This window comes from Calidris pugnax, unplaced genomic scaffold (genome assembly GCF_001431845.1).
Source record: "Calidris pugnax isolate Ruff unplaced genomic scaffold, ASM143184v1 scaffold24, whole genome shotgun sequence".
Classification (NCBI taxonomy): domain Eukaryota; kingdom Metazoa; phylum Chordata; class Aves; order Charadriiformes; family Scolopacidae; genus Calidris; species Calidris pugnax.
In genome coordinates this window covers 33,144,176-33,162,423 of record NW_015090922.1, presented here as the reverse complement: position 1 = coordinate 33,162,423, position 18,248 = coordinate 33,144,176, and the positions used below count along the sequence as shown (strand labels likewise).

Genomic DNA, 18,248 nt, shown 5'->3' with positions numbered 1-18,248 from the left:
CCCGCGAGGGGCGGCCCGGCTCCCGGCGGCGGCTCCGCTCTCCCTCTCAGCCGCCGCTCCCCGCCACCGCTCCGCTCCGCGCCCGCTGCCGCCGCCATGAGCGCGGACCCCGTCGTCTTCGTCTCCGCCGCCAGGACCGCCGTCGGTGAGGGGCCGGGCCGGGCCGGGCCGGGCGGCGGGTGTGTGTGCGTCCCCCCCGCCCCGGTCCCGGTGCTGAGCCCTCTCTCTCTCTCTCTGTGTCCGCCCAGGCTCCTTCAACGGCGGCCTGTCGGCCCTGCCGGCGCACGAACTGGGGGCCACCGTGATCCGGGAGGTGCTGCGGAGGGCCGGGCTGGCCCCCGCCGAGGTGTCGGAGGTGATCCTGGGGCAGGTCCTCACCGCAGGTACGGGCCGGGCCGGGCCGGGGCGGGGGGCGGCGGGGAACCCTCCTCCCGGCCGAGGGGGCTCCGCTTCCTCTCCGGGAACCTTGTTCCTGGCCATTGAGAAAGGCGTGCTTCCATAACGGGGGGGCTGAGCCGCACCCCGGGCGCTGCTCCGGGTGACCAAACCCGGTGCCGGGTTTTGGGGAAGGATCTGCGGGGGTGTGTATGTGTGTTATAGTTTGGGTTTTGTTTTTTGCTTTGTTCTGTTTTGTTTTTTAAATCCCCAAAGTATGTACCGGTGTATGCGTGAAAGTCAGTTTCTTTTCTCCGTTACAGCATCCTTCCTCCCGCCTTGGTCACCTCCTCTCCTAAATGTAACATCATCACTAATGGGAACTGTGAGATTTTTAGGAGCGCTGCCCGCATTTGTGTTTGTCTGCAAGGCCAGCCTGCCAGATCTGTGGTGCCACACTGGCTTGGGGACAAATATTTTGATTCCATGAAAATGCAGCTGATAGGGAATTGTTTGTTTTGAAGGTCCCCTGCTTTTTCCAGGGTAATGTTTAATCAGCAGAGTTATAGGGCAGGTTTGTATTTTAGAGATGGAGGAAGAAAATAAAGGAAATATGTATTTTTGTCTTAATTAAAGCTGATCCAGATTCTTGTATATTTTTAGCTCCCTGAACAATGTGCTCTCCTTATCCATTTCTTTGCATTTAAAGAGCTGGCATTACTTTGGCCTGGGGAGATGGAGATGATATTTTTGTCTTAATTAAAGCTGATCCAGATCCCTGTATATTTTTAGCTTCCTGAACGATGTGCTCTCATCCATTTCTTTGCATATAAAGAGCTGGCATTACTTTGGCCTGGGGAGATGGAGATGAAGAATGTTTTCTTTAAATATAGTGCTCCTGTTCTCTCCAGCAGGATTACAACAAAGAATGGAAGCTTTCAGAACTGCACTTACTCGCATCGTTGTGCTTTTGATTTCCAAAGGAACTTCTAGGCAAAGTTATCTGTTCCATGATGTGCAGATGTCAGAAGGAAACCCTCCAGCGAGTAGCAATTGAAATGAGTTTTCATCTTACACACATTCAACAGGCTAGTGCTGATTTGAAGTCGGTGTTACATCTGACCTGCCACCAAAAGCAGAGTTGCAGATACAAAGCTATCAGTAGCAAGTCCCTGATTTTGCAGGTATTTTATTGATCAACAACATAAATGAGAGAGGTAACTGAGCTCCTCTTTGCAGACAGATTGCCGCTGGGCAACATAAATGAGAGAGGTAACTGAGCTCCTGTTTACAGATTGCCGCTGGAAACTTCTCTTCCTGTTTTCAACTGAAAATAGGAGCAAGCTTTACGTTTTGGTGGAATTGGGGTGCCTGTTGTGAAAAGCGACCAGGCTGACATTTGTTCTTTAAGAGCAGACAAAGGAACAATGCTGCCTGTTCCTGCAGGTGCTGGCCAGAACCCCGTCCGGCAGGCCAGTGTGGCTGCAGGAATCCCTTACTCGGTGCCCGCCTGGAGCTGCCAGATGATCTGCGGGTCGGGCCTGAAGGCGGTGTGTCTGGCTGCTCAGTCCATCCTGACAGGAGACTCCAGCATCGTGGTCGCAGGAGGCATGGAGAGTATGAGCAAGGTAAAGCACGTGTTGGGCTGACGTAGGGGGGGTAAACAGCGTCGAGTTGTGTTGAAACACACTGTTTCTAGGCTCATGCACTGGAGGCAGATTGAAGGAGTAGCTTCAGTTTCTGCACTTGAGATTAAAAAAAAAAATAAAAAATTGTAAATTCAAACTCCTAGCTACTGAAAAGGTGCCATGCAAACACACGCCACATTTAAAATTCCATTTTCATTTCCATCTAGCCCTGTTGTGGTGAATGATTTGCTTGTGACAGCTGACAATAGACAGGTTTATTTTGGTTGCAAGAAACCTGATGAAGGAATAACTGCAAACGTTATTGTTCACCGAGCAATTTGAGCTTGGAGAGGAAGCAAAGGGCTTTCATTCCAAGGTTTTCAGCCCAAGGCTGTATGGAGGAATGGCTCCGGGCTGATGATCTTATGCCTGACAAGGGAGTGGCCTCTTCTGCCGGGGCTCACTCTGCCCTGCATCTCTGAGAGTGATGCTGGTGTTCACTGGGATTGGGAACCACCCAGAGCAGACTGGTAGGATGGGGGACCCATGGCCATATGACTCCAGGGACTATTGATTTGATCAGTGGAGAGAAAACGCTTGCTGCTTGGTGATCTGCTGCTGGGAAAATGCAGAGGGCAAACAGAGCATGCCAGCTGGCTGGCTCCAGAGGGAAAGATGGAGCAGGCAGCTGGGGAGATTGCTGGGATCTGGGGTAGCTGCCTGCAGCTGCAAGTCAGGGATCTGTCTTTTCAGCTGTCTGGCTGTTTTGTGCGCTGGAGAGAGAAAACAAGTAACTCGTTTCGAAATACCTTCTTGCAGGCTCCTCATGTCATTCACATGCGATCTGGGGTGAAAATGGGAGAGGCTTCCTTGCAGGACACTATAATCCTTGATGGTCTTACAGATGCTTTTTATCAATATCATATGGGTATAACAGGTAAGCGGTGACAGTCCAAAAAATGAAATGGTTAACTGGGAAGAGGGGAGGAATTCACCTACAGGAAATTTCAGAAATCTGAAGTTTCAAATAAGGTGTTTCAATCTGTCCTTAAGTAGTACTCACGAAAAAGAAATAAATCCCTAATATTGAAAGGCATGTAAGGCATTTTCTGCTTTGTTTGTAGAGCTACTGTGTTTTGGTTGGGTGTTTTTTCTGTCTGAGCTAATTTCACTGCGTCTTTTGCATCCGAGCAATTTAATCTAATTTCAGCAAAAATAAACAAAATAATCCTTGTACATAACTGAAGCATTCAGCAGCACAGATTTGCAGTGGGGAGGAATTACGTAAAGTGCACACATGGCTCTGCAACTTCAGGTTATTGCATCCTGGACGGGATAGTCAGCCAACTGCCTTTTCAGACCCTGCTTATGAAACAGACTCACTTCAGAACTGTTCCCTGCTCTGAAGCAGCTGTAGAGAGATCGGAGCGTAATAATCCACAGAAGCAATAAACTAGAAAATCCTGCTTGTGTTTGTATTTAACTTGATATACCATGTGGGAGGAGATCCCACGTGGAAATTTTCACCCTCAAAAGAAAATAGAGAAACATGAGCAAACGAAACAAGTAAATCAGTGTTCAAGAAACCTAGCTGCTTGCTATAGCAGTCATTAATGACTACCTTTGTGCTCACAATTTTACAATGTAGAATTTTAGCATGTCCTGATGGCAATTTGCATTTTGTTCCTGTTTCAGCTGAAAATGTGGCCAATCAATGGCAAGTCAGCAGAGGGGAACAAGACCAGCTTGCTGTACAGTCACAAAACAGGGCAGAGGCAGCACAGAAAGCTGGCTATTTTACAAAAGAAATTGTTCCTGTTCTTGTACCTTCAAAAAAAGGTAAGCATGAATAGATAATGAGAGCTGATTTTAAAGAAAAGTGTGTTTTCTGCTATGGTCAGTGGATGATTTCCCAGTTGTACAGCCTTTTTTGTAAGCTGTTCTGTAAGCACGTAGCCTATTGCTCTCTTTTTCAACTTCCAGTAGTTATTTTTTGAAGAGAGAAACAATGCGAATGGGGAATATCTAAATGTAGCTCTCTGCAAATACTATTACTATCTGGTTTATTGGGGATGTAATTAATATCCAGGAAAACAGCTGGCTTAACATAGGCTCAGATACAGTACCAAAATCAGTATCTTAATTTTGCTAGACTCCTGCTGCACCAAACTTAGAACAGTCGTGTTGATCTGGCAAACCTTGCCCACCTGGTAGAGTACACAGTGACAATAATTAGGTTTACTAGTTAATTAACTGGGTCAGGTTACATATATTAGGTATATTTCTCTTTAGGTCTGTTAGGAATATAAACAGACCTATTATGGTGCTTGAGCCAAAGGTCTGTTTCTGGAGCAGGGAAATTCCCCAGCTCCTTGTGCGGTGGATGCAAAAACTGAATTTTCCAAACAGAAATCAGGAATCATTTGTTCAGTGTTTGCATCGAACAGACCCTGTGGGAAAAGTTCTGGCATTAGGCTGGTTACAAACCAATGAAGGGCTTTCCTGATACCAGTTTAGTTAATAATAGTTAATGAGACATGACTACTTTTTGCAAGAAGAGGAATAGCAAGAACAAGATCTGCTTTTGTACAACTGGACAGTGTTTTAGTTGTTAGTGTTTGTCGTGGAAACCCAGCTGTCCATCCTGCCAGCAGCAGCTGGAAGGAGCTTTAGCAAATTGCACTGAGTTGGGAGCTGGTGGTTAAAGGAATATGGCATACGTTCCCCTTCAGCCTGTTGTTTGTGCCAGGTTTCTGTTCAAAGTGTGTGTGGTTAGACCTTCCTGAGCATAACACTCTCCTTTTCAGGTCCCATAGAAGTTAAAACAGATGAACACCCTCGACATGGGAGCAACTTGGAAACAATGGCAAAGTTAAAGCCCTGTTTCCTGACGGACGGAACTGGGACGGTAACAGCAGCCAATGCTTCAGGTTGGTCCGGCTGAAACAGGAATGGGAAAGAACAATAGGTGCTTGTGGCTCGAGGTGGGGTCTCTGCCTGGGGTTGGGTGCCGTGTGGTTGCTGCTGGATAAATTTTGCAGAAAATGGCAATGTGTTTGACAGCACAGGTAGAACTCGAATACAACTGTGGTGGAGGATTTCTCTACAGATGAGTTGTCTTTTGCTTGCTTGCTTTCTATGAAGCAATACAAGTGTTTGGACAATAACAGCAATATTTAATAGGAACAGAGAGAATCTACATCCTCTCTTTTTAAAGCCAGCTGTGTAGTGGTTTCTAATACTGCTGGTCTGGACAAAGGAAGATTTAACAATTCGTGTTTGAAAATGTTCCCTCTGTGGGACTAACTCTCCCTCCACAGACAGCTTTGAAACTTCTTCTTTGGGTCTTTGTGCTGTCTCTGTGTCTGCCTAATAAATCTGATGTGCTCTTTTTTGAGCTTGTCTCCCAACTTTTCCACCTGCTGCTTTTTGAATAGAAATCACAACTAGTCACACTTAGAGCTGTATAGATATCTTACCCACTTTAACTGTTTGTGACAGAGATCAGACTTGGCTGATCTGAACTATACTGATCTAAACCAACAAAACATTTTCAAGTTTTGTTTTATCTAGATTGTAAACTTAGGCAGTGTGGTACAGTAGAAGTCATAAAACCCAATAACTACATAAAAGTTGTTTGTCATTCCACAGGTATAAATGATGGAGCTGCAGCTGTAATTCTGATGAAGAAATCAGAAGCTGCTAGGAGAGGTATTACACCTTTGGCTCGGATTGTATCTTGGGCTCAGACAGGTATAGATCCATCTATAATGGGAGTAGGGCCCATTTCAGCAATAAAGAAAGCTGTAAGTAATTATTTACCTATCTATGTATCTACTGTTTAAAACCTCTTGCTTGTAATCACTTTTCATTTTCTGGCCATGCCTTTGTTTTTCTATATTCTAAGGAAAACTTAGTAGAAAAAATAAACTAAGTGAAAACAAGATTTAAAATAGCAGGGAGTATATAAGATTAAGATTTCTAGTGCTACCAAGCTAATGCCTGCTTGTTGGGGAAAAAAAATATAAATGTTTAGGTGTATGAATGGAATTCAGAACATAAACTAGTCATAGGTTTGTGAAAGGCAGCTTAGCCTAGGAAGCTAAAGATCTAATTTCACAGATGTGAATTCTGACCTAACTTGGGGATGATTTGGTCCTGCCAGGGTATGTTCTGGTGCTGTGTGTGGCCAGGTTAATGTTCAGGTTGCTGCCTGGTTCTATCTACAACGGTACAACACGGAGAGCAGGGCCAGGGGGGCCCATCTGCGTTAGGAAGTGGGATGGTGCCCGTTGTGTTTTGGTTTGCCTCCTGAAAAGGCTCAGAGCATGCAAATTGGATTCCTTGCAGATGAGACTAAACCAGAAGGTGCACTTTGGAACCACATCTAATGTGCTCTGACCATTACTGCACCCACCGGTGCGCTCTGTGTTCAGTCCACGCGACGAGGTTCTCCATTAAAGTGCCCTGAGTGAGCAGCTCCCACGGTACCACACCACTTCCCAGTGCAGACGTAGCCCGTGGCAACCCCAGTGACTATCTGCTGAATCTGGGCGTGGAAAAAGCTCTTAGACAACTGATAAGGATAGATTTGCTTTAGTATTCCTTCATAGTTTTATTTTTACTGTGTAAAGGCTTTATCTCTGAAATACCCTGGCAAAGCAGAAGCCTAACTTGAACTCACCCGAGCTTGGTGGCTTTCAGCGGGAAAATCAGAACTGTAATGGTGAAGCTTTTTCTTATCAGATCTCACACGGTTCTTTTAAATCAAGAATGCTATAAATTGAAAGTGTGTATTGTATATACATTTAAATTGTAGAACAGAAAAGCTGTATTTAACAGTACCTATAATTTTATACTCTGAAAAAGGGCATAACACTTCTTAATGTAAACTTTGTAATATGTGTTATCTTAACACTTCACGCCATCCATGAAATCCTCTCTTCAGAATGTCATAGTAGCACTTTACAGAGAGAGAATGACCAGGCCATGCATTTTAGTGTTGCAACAACATAGTAGAGCTTTACAAGATAAGACTTTTCCCAGAAGGTGAGTGGTTTCTGTGCTGTCTCTGTAGTGTCTAGTAGAAAGAAGCCCTAGTCTTGGAGATGCAGCAGCCTGGCTAGCTGGTTGTGAAACACCATTGCTGCAGATGACTCTGCTAATAAAGCATTGCTGTTAGAAACAAAGTGAGTGGAAGTAAAAACTTAGATGTGTGGAACACGCCTGAGCCTGTACCCAAGTAGGCGATTGCGCTGCTGCAGTTTCTCAAGTGAAAACAGGAGCCAAACCTGTGAAAAGCTTCAAGGGGCAACTTTCACCTTAAAGGCAGGAGAGTTTGGCACTTGATGCCCGTCACTAACAGTCACTTCACTATTTCCTGCGTAAAAATCTGCATTAAGCAGAGAATCTCTAATAGAATCACTTGTGTCCCAGCAAACTTGCTTTTAAATTGTTAAAACCTACTTTTGGAAACACCATTTGTTCTATTAGGGGCACCGCATGCGGTTTGGTTGCCACAATTGCACCACGACCACTACGAGTGTAAAATTAGTCAAGATTTTTTTAAGAGCAGCCAGCACGTTACAGCACGTTGTACTGACTTTTGCCAACACTGAAATTCCGTCTGTCATCTTCAAGAACTCTGTCATCAACCCTGGCTATGAAAATTCATTTCCAACAACTTAGAAGCAGTTGCTTCAAATCAACCAAGTTAAATCTTGTGAAAAGCTTCCTCCAATGATGAGGAAAACCTGGAAGATAATGAAGTCTCTGTTTTGTTTTCTCAGCTCGAGAAAGCCAGCTGGACTCTGGAACAAGTTGACCTGTTTGAAATTAATGAAGCCTTTGCCTCGCTATCTGTTGCAATAGCAAAAGAACTGAAAGTAAATCCAGAAAAGGTAATGAATTTAGGCTGTTAATTAGTTTGCCTCCTGTAATTCAAATTTGTTCTGTGCATCTGGATTGTATGCCAGAGAGGTGAGAAGAGTCCTTTTGCAGTCACTTTGCAATAAGCAAAGGGTGGTGTCCCCCCTGGCAGGCATTCCCTGGGCTGCTCTGCTGGAGGGCACTGTGCGTCCCGGCTCCACAGGCTGCAGCTCCAGGAGAGCAGATTGGTCCCCAAATCCAGGTGGCTGCTTAAGCACCCGTGTCATTAACTTGCTGCTGGAAGTGTATTGCCCACTGTATTCTTCCAGCCATGGCAAAAAGCACAAGTATTACTGTCCCCTCCCTCTCATCTCAGTTACCACCTTGTAAATATGGGCCTCTTTCAGAAGAAATACTAATTATAACAGCTGTTGCATCTGTGTTCCATTTCTCCTTGAAATGGTGGTAGCAGTTTCAGGCTTATTCACAACCAAAGACCAGATCCGGTGAAGTCATTCATGTTGAAACTCGGCTAAGCTAGTTACAGGATTTCTTAACTTGACCTTGTTTTGTTTTTTTTTTTTCTAGATTAACATCCAAGGCGGAGCTATTGCTCTGGGCCACCCTCTGGGTGCCTCTGGTTGCCGCATCCTTGTTACTCTCCTACACGCGCTGGAGCGAACGGGTGGGAAGCGAGGTGTGGCTGCCCTCTGCATCGGAGGGGGAATGGGCATAGCCATGTGTGTGGAGAGATGAGTGAATACCTTGTGCTAACTAGCTCTGAAACGGTTCACTAATAAACCTCTAATCATGGAGTTTACACTTGGTTGTTTTGCCTAATATTAAATAAACTTACTCCATCCGGGTTGTTAACACGCACTAGAACTCAAGTTCTCCATGGAAGGACCAACCTCACTTTCACAAATTAATGTGTTTACAAGAAAATAGCAGCAGCATTTAACCACTTGTTTTATTAACACTTTAGTTACAAGAGTGGGAAGTGTAAGCTGGACAAACATAAATAAAACCTAAGTTATTCTTCAAGTGCTCCAGAGTGAACTGCATCCTCATAGCACCCTCTCTGTTCTTTAGTTTCAGGGTGCAGTTTAATAAGATCATCAATTCGAAGAATAGTAATTGCAGCTTCCGTTGCAAACTTTAGGCTCTTGGTTTTGACCATGGTTGGTTCAAAGACACCAGCTTGCTTGTTATCACGAGGTTTTCCGTTGATCAAGTCAAGACCAATCCTGAAAAAAAGAAATATTTTCAGATGGAGAGGTAGTAAAAAATAGAAATATAGCTGGGAGTGTGCTGTTCAACTACTCCTAGGTCCCAGTGACACACAGAGAGGACTGAAGGACAGAGGGAGAAGAGTTCAGTGAATACCTGCCCCCCTTTTTTTTTTGGCATGCAAATCATGGTTCGTTAAACTGGCAGAACAATTTTCCATCCAAGTCACCAACCCACTTCACTTTTAAAAGCTTTCCTACAGAGAGATACTTGCCATTTCAGATTTTTGCGATCTGGGTTCACTTGAGCCTCGTTGTGGAACGCTCTCAACTTGGCAACGAGGTCTGTCGCGTCCTGAGCGGCATTTACCGCCAGCGTATTTGGAATTATTAACAGGGACCTTGCAAATTCTGCTATTGCAAGTTGTTCACGTGATCCCTAGAAAGAAGAAAAATCTCTTAAACCAACTGCTGCAACAAAAGAGGAAAAAATACAGCAGATTTTCACATACAAAACCTATTTTTAGGCCAAAGACCATATAGTCTAATTATCAGAGGAAAAAGTGACTCATTTCCTCCATTTTATAAAAGCATCTCACATTCTCTAAGATGATTAGGTTTTTTATGAACCACAGAACTGATTTCTGGTAGGAGAAAAATGCTTGAAAATTCACATTGTCCTAGTCTAACACTTCACTGCAAGACTTACCATGCTGGTTGCATAATTTTCAAGGTATATTGAGAGTGCTGCCTCTACAGCACCACCCCCTGGGACAACAGACTTGGACTCCAACACCCTTTTAACAACACAGAGCGCATCGTGTATGGAACGTTCCATTTCGTCGCACATGAAGTCATTAGCTCCTCGTAGGATAATTGATGCTGAAGTGCGAGCCTTTGTGCTAGGGAAAAAAAGGGAATCAGAAGTCAGCTGTGTTGGATGAAATACAAATTCAAAACTTTTCTTGCTGAATTTTTTCTTCTATACCCAAGTTCAGATTCTTTCCACGTTTAAAAGACAATCTTAACACTGTTATGTGCCCTTGCAGGACTTGTACACTGTAACTTAGTAAGTCAAGATTTACATTCTAATATGCAAGAAACTAGCTTGAATTTAGTCTTTTAGAGAAAGCTACCTGACAAAAGTATGACAGATAAGATGTTTTCCCATCAAATAACGGGAAAATTCATTAGATATTAACAAAGTTCTCATTGCATAGCCATCAGGTGAGCTAATGGTTCTAACATTACAATGTTAAGCAGTCGTGTATCTGCCACACAAGTCCCACGGTCAGAGTATTTCATTCACACACAAATGAGGCTACAGCAAGTTGAACACTGAGAAGGGACACTGAAGGAGTGAAAAAGTTAATATCCAAGGTGTATTCTTGTTAAACAAACTGATACTCAAGTCTTAGGGTACCAGACAGCAGTGGCTGTGAAAATACCACACGCAGACAGTTAGTAACGGTTGCTCTTCTTACCCATTAAAAAAACCTAAAAAAATACCCTTTTAACAATGTGGTCCATTTCATACTACCAACCAGATAACCCATTCAACAAAACCAACACAAGTAAATCCTGCTCTCCACTACACGTGATAAGATTTAGCTTGCACCTCCTTAACCAGGTGAAATTCCTCAGGTGGTACCTCTTCCCCTTTACTGCCTGTAAGGGGAAGGCAGCAAGAGACTACACCACTAACAGCCAGGTATAGGAACGTGATATGAATGCTCTAATAATGTCTCTAGCAATTTAATAGAATTTTATTGCAAATTTTAGAAAAAATTATTTATAAACAAAATTTTAAATAAACTCCATCTAGCAACTTGATTGTCTCATACATTACAGTTGATTAAAGAGGTGTCCAGCCCCAGCAGAAGAGATTCAGTACTTTCACCTCTTGTTTACTCTTCCCCATGCATAAAACTACTCATAATACTAAGCCTACACAAAATTGAGCATCTTAAAAAGGATCCTTACTTCTTGATTAAAATCAGCTCATCATCACAGATTCTCTCTTGAATCACTTCTTCTGCCTGTCCCAGCATCAACGCCTCAAAGCTCTCCTCACCTTCAAGGTTTGCAAGCGTTGAACATATGGTTGCTTTAACAAAGAAAAAAGTGAAATTAGCATTCAACTCCAGCGTATACTTTTGCCAACTTCCCAGAATAGACATAACAGACAGAAAAACAACAATTGAAAACAGGAATAAAAGCAGCATAAGGAGATTTTTCTTAAATTCAACAGCACTTCTAGTTCTCAGGTGGCAATTTAATACTCTGCAGTTCATAATCGATACTGCTCTTCTTGCTCAACTTTTACAGCCCTTTTCCACAGCTACAAATTCCTGTGCTTTACCATAAAGAAATGGTTTCTTGCAAATTTAAGAACTGATAGTTAAAGTCTGTACAGGACCAGATTTTTTTTCAGTATGTATTTAATGATTTAGGAATTCTTCCTTTGTCTATCTAAGCAAGGTACTTCACACAACTCTCCGAACAGAGGCTTACGAATGTGTGCTTACTTAAGACTTCTAAATAAATACAGATTCTGGCTCCCATTTCCACAAAAAGACAATCTTCCCAGTGCAAGGCAGCATTTTTTTTCCCCGCTGTAGCTCTTCAGCGGTCAAGTCTTACAGCACTCATCTGCTTTGACAGAGTGGTCACTTAAAGCATGGTAAAGTTAAAACATAACAAGAGTGATTCAGCTCTACTCATCCTCTCCTGGTGTGGCTTGCATATTAAGAAGCCATGTTTTGAAAATTAGTTAGTAATATCCTAACAACAGCTCTTAAAAAAAAAAAAAAAGAAAAAAAACCTATGTCAGATACCTCCAGATGCCTTCGCAATCCGCTTAAGGTCCTTTTTTACAACTCTTCGCACTGCCATAGCACCAGCATCAACAAAGTATTTCAGACACATATCATCAATGCCTCCAGTGGTGAGAATAACATTGGCACCAGTGGCCAGAATCTTCTGGATTCTTTCTTTGGTAATATCTGACTCTCTGCAAGGATAAATTTATAAAAATGTATTTAAAAGTCTGCAATCGCATTCTGTCAAGCCATTTCCTGAAATGTTAATGCAGAGCTCTGGAAGGAGAAGGAACCATTACACAAACATACTTGGACTTCTTCAAAACCGACTTAATACTAGGTCTGCCTCCAGAAACAAAGACTTTTACCATTACTATTTGGTATCGTTGGGCAATGTTAACATTTAAAACATTTTTACCTCTTGCGCTCAAGCCACCACAACTGAAAGAGACCAAAACCAGCCTGTGAAACCCCACTGCCCCAGTTACTCAAGCCTCCACACACCTCTGCCTTATCTGGTCCAGCTTTTCAGGGTCCGAGATAACAACCTGAACACCAAGCTTCATTTTTGCTTTCTGCAGGCTGAAGTCAAGGCATGCAATCTTTGCATTGACTATTCTTTTGGTCATACCTGATGAGAGACAACAAGAAAAAGGATTTTGTCAAATTGAGCTAACAGCACAAGTCAGCATTACAGATTAAAACTAAGGCTATTTTCACGTTTCAGATTGCTTCTCCATCTTCAGTTCTGCCCTAGTACAGAAAAACTCTTAACAAATTTCTACTATAACCTGTTACTTTTTTGCAGACCCTGTCCCCAAACATGAGTGACCATGCAAAGCTGACCCATGAGTCTTGCATCGCTCAAGTTACCAAACCATAACACCGCTCTGCTAAGCCTAATGCTTCCCTACAGACCTGACATTGGCTCCTGACAAGGGAGGTGCTTGTTTTGCAGAAGATGACAGTGTCACCATGCCAGTAGTGAGCCAGGGGAACTACAGTAACACTTTGTGAATCACTACCAGCTGGCAGACCCTAGCCTAGAAACCACAGGAGAGTGGTAAGGGTGTTTCTGCATCCTTGTTCAACGGTTCTGGAACTGAAGACCCACATGCTTTGCAACTAATGCAGTCAGTGAGAAGATCCACGCAGAAAGACTAGAAGGACCGAGTTTGCACAAAAGCTTTATGAAATAGCACGTTCTTACCCTGTGATCCCACCACGCAGTTCAGAGCGTAACCGTTCACAAGTATACTCTCTTTCTGGCTGCGGCCGTGTGCCTTCAAAACGTTAACCGAGTTGATTGGATACCGAGCCTGACCCTTCTGGTCTGTGTATTTAACTGCCATTGCAGCATCCACCACCATGTTAGCAAAGAAATCACCATCACTGCAATGCTGTTAAGGTTAAAACCGAAGAAAACCACTTATGCTTAAGAAAAAAAAGAAGTCACTGACAGTGCCCAAACTAGGGAGTCAAAAACTTTTTCCAAACAAGAACTCCAGAAGATATGGAAGTGCTAGTTTTACCAATCCCTTAAAGGAATGAGCAATTAATTCTTAAAGCTGAAACACTGCTAAGAAAATTAGGACAGGCTAGTGTGATACCTGCATTTTATGCCCCTTTTGTTCCTTAGCACAAATACCTATCCTGTGGTCAATCTGCATTCCCTTGTTAGCACAAAGGCTAAAAATGCACATTTTTCTATGACTATGAAGTAAAATGCAATCTCCCCTACTCTAGTTTCACTCCTTGGGTATTTGACTTCTGTAACGCGTTCTTCCATTCACACAACTCCTTTCTAGTCTCACTAACTAAGAAAACAATACACAAAGCTATTGTGATGTGCCCAACCAGGTTTAGAGAACTCAGAAGAGTCTGAACATGTTTCCTCATGCCAGATAGTAACATCTGTGAGAAGTTTTTCATACCCCTGCTATAAAAAGGAAAGCTTGAATGCTATACCCCACTCATAAGAATTGCTGTACTGTAAAGGAAAGCAGCCTACTGACTCAAGCTCTCCAACCAATCACTCTCACTGAAGTAATTTGACGAAGTTAAAGGATACATTCCTATAATTTTAGAGGACATCGATGTTTTAGCAGCATTAATTAGGCACTCCCTGCCCAATTCATCTGTGTTAATGATAAGATTTTCGTTGATGTAGCGAACTGCTTCCCTGTAGAATGAAGACAAATACTGGTAAAGAATTCCACCCACACAAAGATGTTTTCAGCCCTCTTAACTGTTATCTCAAAGAACACAGGGATGAAATCAAGTAACCTTCTAGGACAGTTAAGCGACATTTTTATGTGAGACTCTAGAAATTCAAACTAACTAAATAAAAACCCCAACCAACAAAACCCCCAAAAATACACCCCCAAACCAAAAATGCCACAAACTTTGCACCGAGAAGTTTGTATTAACGCAGTCACAAATACAGAAATAAACAAAAAGCATGCAGTTATTGTACCTTAAAAAAATGCAACTTCAACTCTATTAGTTTCTTACTTGCAAGCAAGTCGGTATCCACCAATAATGGAGGTAGGATGAATTTTCTGCTTCACTAGCTCATCTGCATTTTTTAGAAGTTCTGCAGCAATAATTACCTGTTTGAAATACAAACACTAAATACATGTATTCCATACAAGCAAAATAACTACCTGTTGCCAGTGAGTAAAAAATAGAATTGCAAATAGTTGTCCAATGTCTACTCAATGCCAACAAGCACTTGCAACCTGGAATTATAAATAGTATCTAACATCAGGTAAAAGGCGCCTGTTTCCATGCACAGCCCCCTGCAAGTTGTCTAAAGTCTTGGGCATTGTCTTGACACTTTAACTATTCCATTCCACAGCACCAGCTGTGTATAGAAACTAGCATCTCTAAAAACCCACAAATTTAATTGCTTTATTCTGTAACCTACTTAAAAAAACTCTCTATATTCAGTCAACTATAAGGTTTTTCATTCTGTACAATTGACCCACATTGCATCAAGATTCATAACAGATAAATCAAAAGCTGCACTGAGATAATGAAACACTGACTTTTGTGTATCTTTCTACGTACCACTGAGGTTGTCCCATCGCCAACTTCTTTGTCTTGCAGGTCTGCCAGCTCACAAAGAACTTTTGCAGCAGGGTGTTCCACTTCCAGCAGTTTCAGAATAGTTGCACCATCATTTGTAATGGTCACATCCTAATTTTCAGAAATCAAATGCATTAAACATATTTCTATTACATTTTTACTGTTGTGCTTCATAATGTTTATGCAAATGAAACTTAATTATTCTTTGCAAATGCCCATAAAGTAATTAATTTATACCAAATGTTTACTGCTTCTTTTCAACCAGGGGTCCCATTCCAACAACAGAAATGTCACCAGTGCAGAATCTGTACTTTCTTTTTATCAATAAACTTTTACGTTACAGAAACTCATCAAACCTTCTGCACACAGCAATTAGTAGTAGTGTGGTGACTACCCTCTAATACACTCGTTTATTACAGCCGCCTGTTAAAACCATACACTTTGCTCATTTGCTCGAAATATTTTAAAATATGAAACAGAGAATATGGATTTTAAATTGTTATGGGATCATTTGAATTCTTTTTTTGTTAATTCTTCTCATTTAAAGACCAGGATACACAAGTCATCACCATCACAAAGCCTACCTTTAATTCCTGTGAAATTGACCAATACTTGTAAGCAGTCACAAGAACTTACAGGTAGAAAGGAGACAACTCTGCCAAATAAACGACAGTACTAGGTGGAACTAAAAGGACGTAGCATACATTACTCGACACTCAATTTTACCACAATTCTCCTCCTACCCTCCTCAGAACCGTGGAAATAAACAGCTATGTGGACATGAGACCTACGAAGCACAGCAAATATGCTTTGACAAAGGAATATATTCCTTTTACACAAGAATACAAGTCCTGCTAATACATTTTAAAAAAAGCTTACTTACCCCAATATCATCCACCAGCATCTTATCCAGACCAACTGGCCCAAGAGAACTCTTCACAATGTTGGCAATAGCAGATGCAGCAGTAACTGAATAAATGAAAGAAAAACAATTTTTATCTTTCCAACTTTAAGGCAAGAAAATGTATTAAGAACCTGCAATTCAGAAACTTGAGGTAACGTCATCTAATTCAGGATTAGGTTTCAGCCTAGCTAAACTAGTAACAGCTCGCTGCTACTAAAAAATACAGTCTGTGCCAAACTTTGCTCTTCCCTCCAAGCTGGTTCAGCTAACTAACCTGGCAAAGCTAACCAATCATAACCATTTTCTGCTGGCTTGGTAAGATGGAGAACACACTGAGGTTAGAAGAGCGGTGGTGGTAGCTTAGCATAAGTAGATAGCACTTTCTTTTCATGCCATGAAACTTCACTCTCTCATTTACTCCTCAGTTCTAGGCAAACAGAGAACAATGGTATTGCCATCTATCAATAAGTAACACATCTTTTTACCCCACTTACATCTGTGACTGAAACAAAACATTTATTCTATAACTAAGCCAAGAAAGTAAAAAGCGACCTCCTAGTGACTACCGAAGTAACAGAAAACCTCTAACATAGTGGCTTGTTTAAGGGATGTTCTGCCAACTTCATATAGGAAAAAGATACAATCAACCTTTTCCTTCAGACCGTGGCAGGTTTTTCTCTATCCCACAAGCATAGCCACTTAATCTGGAAATTGAAAAAGTGGTAGTATAATGGGAGTAGCGACAAGTCAGACCTCCACTCTGAACTCCAAAAGATGTAACAGGGTTTTTTTTTGTTTTGCTTTGGAGAAGTAATGGCAACTTTCTGAAATAAATAACCGTTACATCATCATCAAAATGGCCATTATCAAGGATCAAGGCAATTCTCATTCTAACTGTTTGCCTAAAGTAGTATCAGAGCTGCACTACTCTCACGATCACCAGGAAGCAGGTCTCCAGCTTCTTCCTTTGTCTTTCCCCTACTCAAAAACTGAGAACAATCTAGAAATTTGCAGACCTCTCCCAAGACTTGGGATAAAATCGTGAGAAATATGGGACGTTTTTGAGAAGTACAGTTCAGGACACTCATCTTGAGGGCAGTCCCCACGTTCTGAAGCAGGTTATTTTCCTGTGCCGGGGAAGCAGTAAGCTTCCCCAGCCGCCTGTTCCACATCAAGGCCCCTCGGCCCAGCAGGCCTTGCCTGCTCGCGTCCTACGAGCTCGGGGTGTAACCGAGCCAATCGTATAATCCTAGAATGGTCAGAGTTCAAAAAGACCTTAAAGATCATCTAGTCCCACCACCCCAGCCATGGGCAGGGGCACGTCCCACTAGAGCAGGTTACTCAAAGCCCAATCCAGCCTGGCCTTGAACACTTCCAGGGATGGGGCATCCACAACTTATCTGAGAAACCCGCTCCTGCCAGCGGCCGCCCCCCTCCCCTGCGGGTGCTTCTACAGAAGGGGACTCAGAATCACACCCTCATCGAGACGTCTGGGAGCGGCGAGGGATGGCGCCAGCCACTCTTCTTCTCGAGAAGGGGAAATGAACGGTGCCACCCGCCCTCCGTCCCGGCAGCAGCGGCCCCTCCAACAGCTCCAAGTGTCCCGGGGCTGAGGGAACCCGGCGGCAGGGCGAGGCCCTCCCCGGCTGGCGGCTGAGGCGGGTGAGCACATGGCGGCGGTAACGGCTGCGCCATGTTACCTCCCTTCTGCCGCCCCGCCCTGTCCCGCCGCTCAAACGAGCCCCCGCCGGCAGCGCGCTGCCCTAACCGTTCTGCGTGCGGATGGCGTCGCCGCTGGTCCGCTCCCCGAAGACCGCCAGGGGCCCCTCCATCGCCGCCATCTTCCCGCCCGGCCGCCGCGCGAGACGCAGAGGGCAGGCAGCGCGCGGAGCCGCGGAATGGCCAGGGGGAGCGCAAAGGATGCTGGGTGCGCACCCCACCGCCCCCCTCCCAGCAGAGAGGCGGGTGGGAGGGACAGGGGGCGGCCCCACACGCGCTAGGGGCGGGACTAAGGCCTGCCTGCCCAATCCAGAGGCGCGGCGCGGCCCAGCCTCGAGCCGCCATTGGTGCGCGCGGCCGAACAAAGGCGCCACGCGCGGGGAGGGGCGGGAAGGCTTCCACCGGCTTCTAGAAGGTGGCGGGGGCTGGCGCGCGTGCGCGCTGCCGCCAGCGCCTCTCAGGGGCGCGGCTCGAGGTGGGGAGGGGGGACGGTGCCGCCGGAGGCTGCCCTGTTGGTGGGGGCTCGTCACGCCCTGCCGGGTGCTGTGGGGTTTGTAGGAGCTCAGGTGAACCGTGCAGAGGCCGAGGAGCAGGCAGCCGGATGGGCGGCGGC

At 44.0% G+C, this 18,248-nt stretch overlaps 2 protein-coding genes across 2 annotated transcripts; one reads left to right on the top strand and one right to left on the bottom strand.

The window, feature by feature from the left end:
• Window positions 1–6: 6 nt before the first annotated feature.
• Window positions 7–8,691, top strand: ACAT2 (acetyl-CoA acetyltransferase 2). Its single transcript, XM_014950892.1, has 9 exons — window positions 7–145; window positions 249–383; window positions 1,822–2,003; window positions 2,823–2,940; window positions 3,699–3,842; window positions 4,811–4,933; window positions 5,655–5,809; window positions 7,793–7,903; window positions 8,460–8,691. The coding sequence occupies exons 1-9, from the start codon at window positions 97–99 to the stop codon at window positions 8,625–8,627; spliced, it is 1,185 nt and encodes a 394-aa protein (XP_014806378.1). The 5' UTR covers window positions 7–96; the 3' UTR covers window positions 8,628–8,691.
• A 125-nt stretch (window positions 8,692–8,816) lies between these two features.
• TCP1 (t-complex 1) lies at window positions 8,817–17,844 on the bottom strand. Its single transcript, XM_014950891.1, has 12 exons — window positions 17,685–17,844; window positions 15,896–15,981; window positions 14,995–15,123; window positions 14,437–14,534; window positions 13,994–14,104; window positions 13,133–13,314; window positions 12,427–12,553; window positions 11,938–12,113; window positions 11,084–11,207; window positions 9,810–10,002; window positions 9,376–9,539; window positions 8,817–9,118 (listed from the first exon to the last, which is right to left on the bottom strand). Exons 1-12 carry the CDS (start codon window positions 17,755–17,757, stop codon window positions 8,905–8,907), a joined length of 1,677 nt encoding a protein of 558 aa, XP_014806377.1. The 5' UTR covers window positions 17,758–17,844; the 3' UTR covers window positions 8,817–8,904.
• Window positions 17,845–18,248: the final 404 nt, after the last annotated feature.

Bases quoted from the DNA above. Each gene is read 5' to 3' on its own strand.
- TCP1 (XM_014950891.1), bottom strand. From the start codon at position 17,757: ATGGCGGCGATGGAGGGGCCCCTGGCGGTCTTCGGGGAGCGGACCAGC. The intron at 15,124-15,895 runs GTAAGTAAGCTT...TCTGAAAATTAG, and splicing joins TGCTGGTGGATGATATTGGG to GATGTGACCATTACAAATGA. The intron at 11,208-11,937 runs GTATCTGACATA...TCTTTGTTAAAG, and splicing joins GATTGCGAAGGCATCTGGAG to CAACCATATGTTCAACGCTT.
- ACAT2 (XM_014950892.1), top strand. From the start codon at position 97: ATGAGCGCGGACCCCGTCGTCTTCGTCTCCGCCGCCAGGACCGCCGTC. The intron at 3,843-4,810 runs GTAAGCATGAAT...TCTCCTTTTCAG, and splicing joins TCTTGTACCTTCAAAAAAAG to GTCCCATAGAAGTTAAAACA. The intron at 5,810-7,792 runs GTAAGTAATTAT...TTGTTTTCTCAG, and splicing joins TTTCAGCAATAAAGAAAGCT to CTCGAGAAAGCCAGCTGGAC.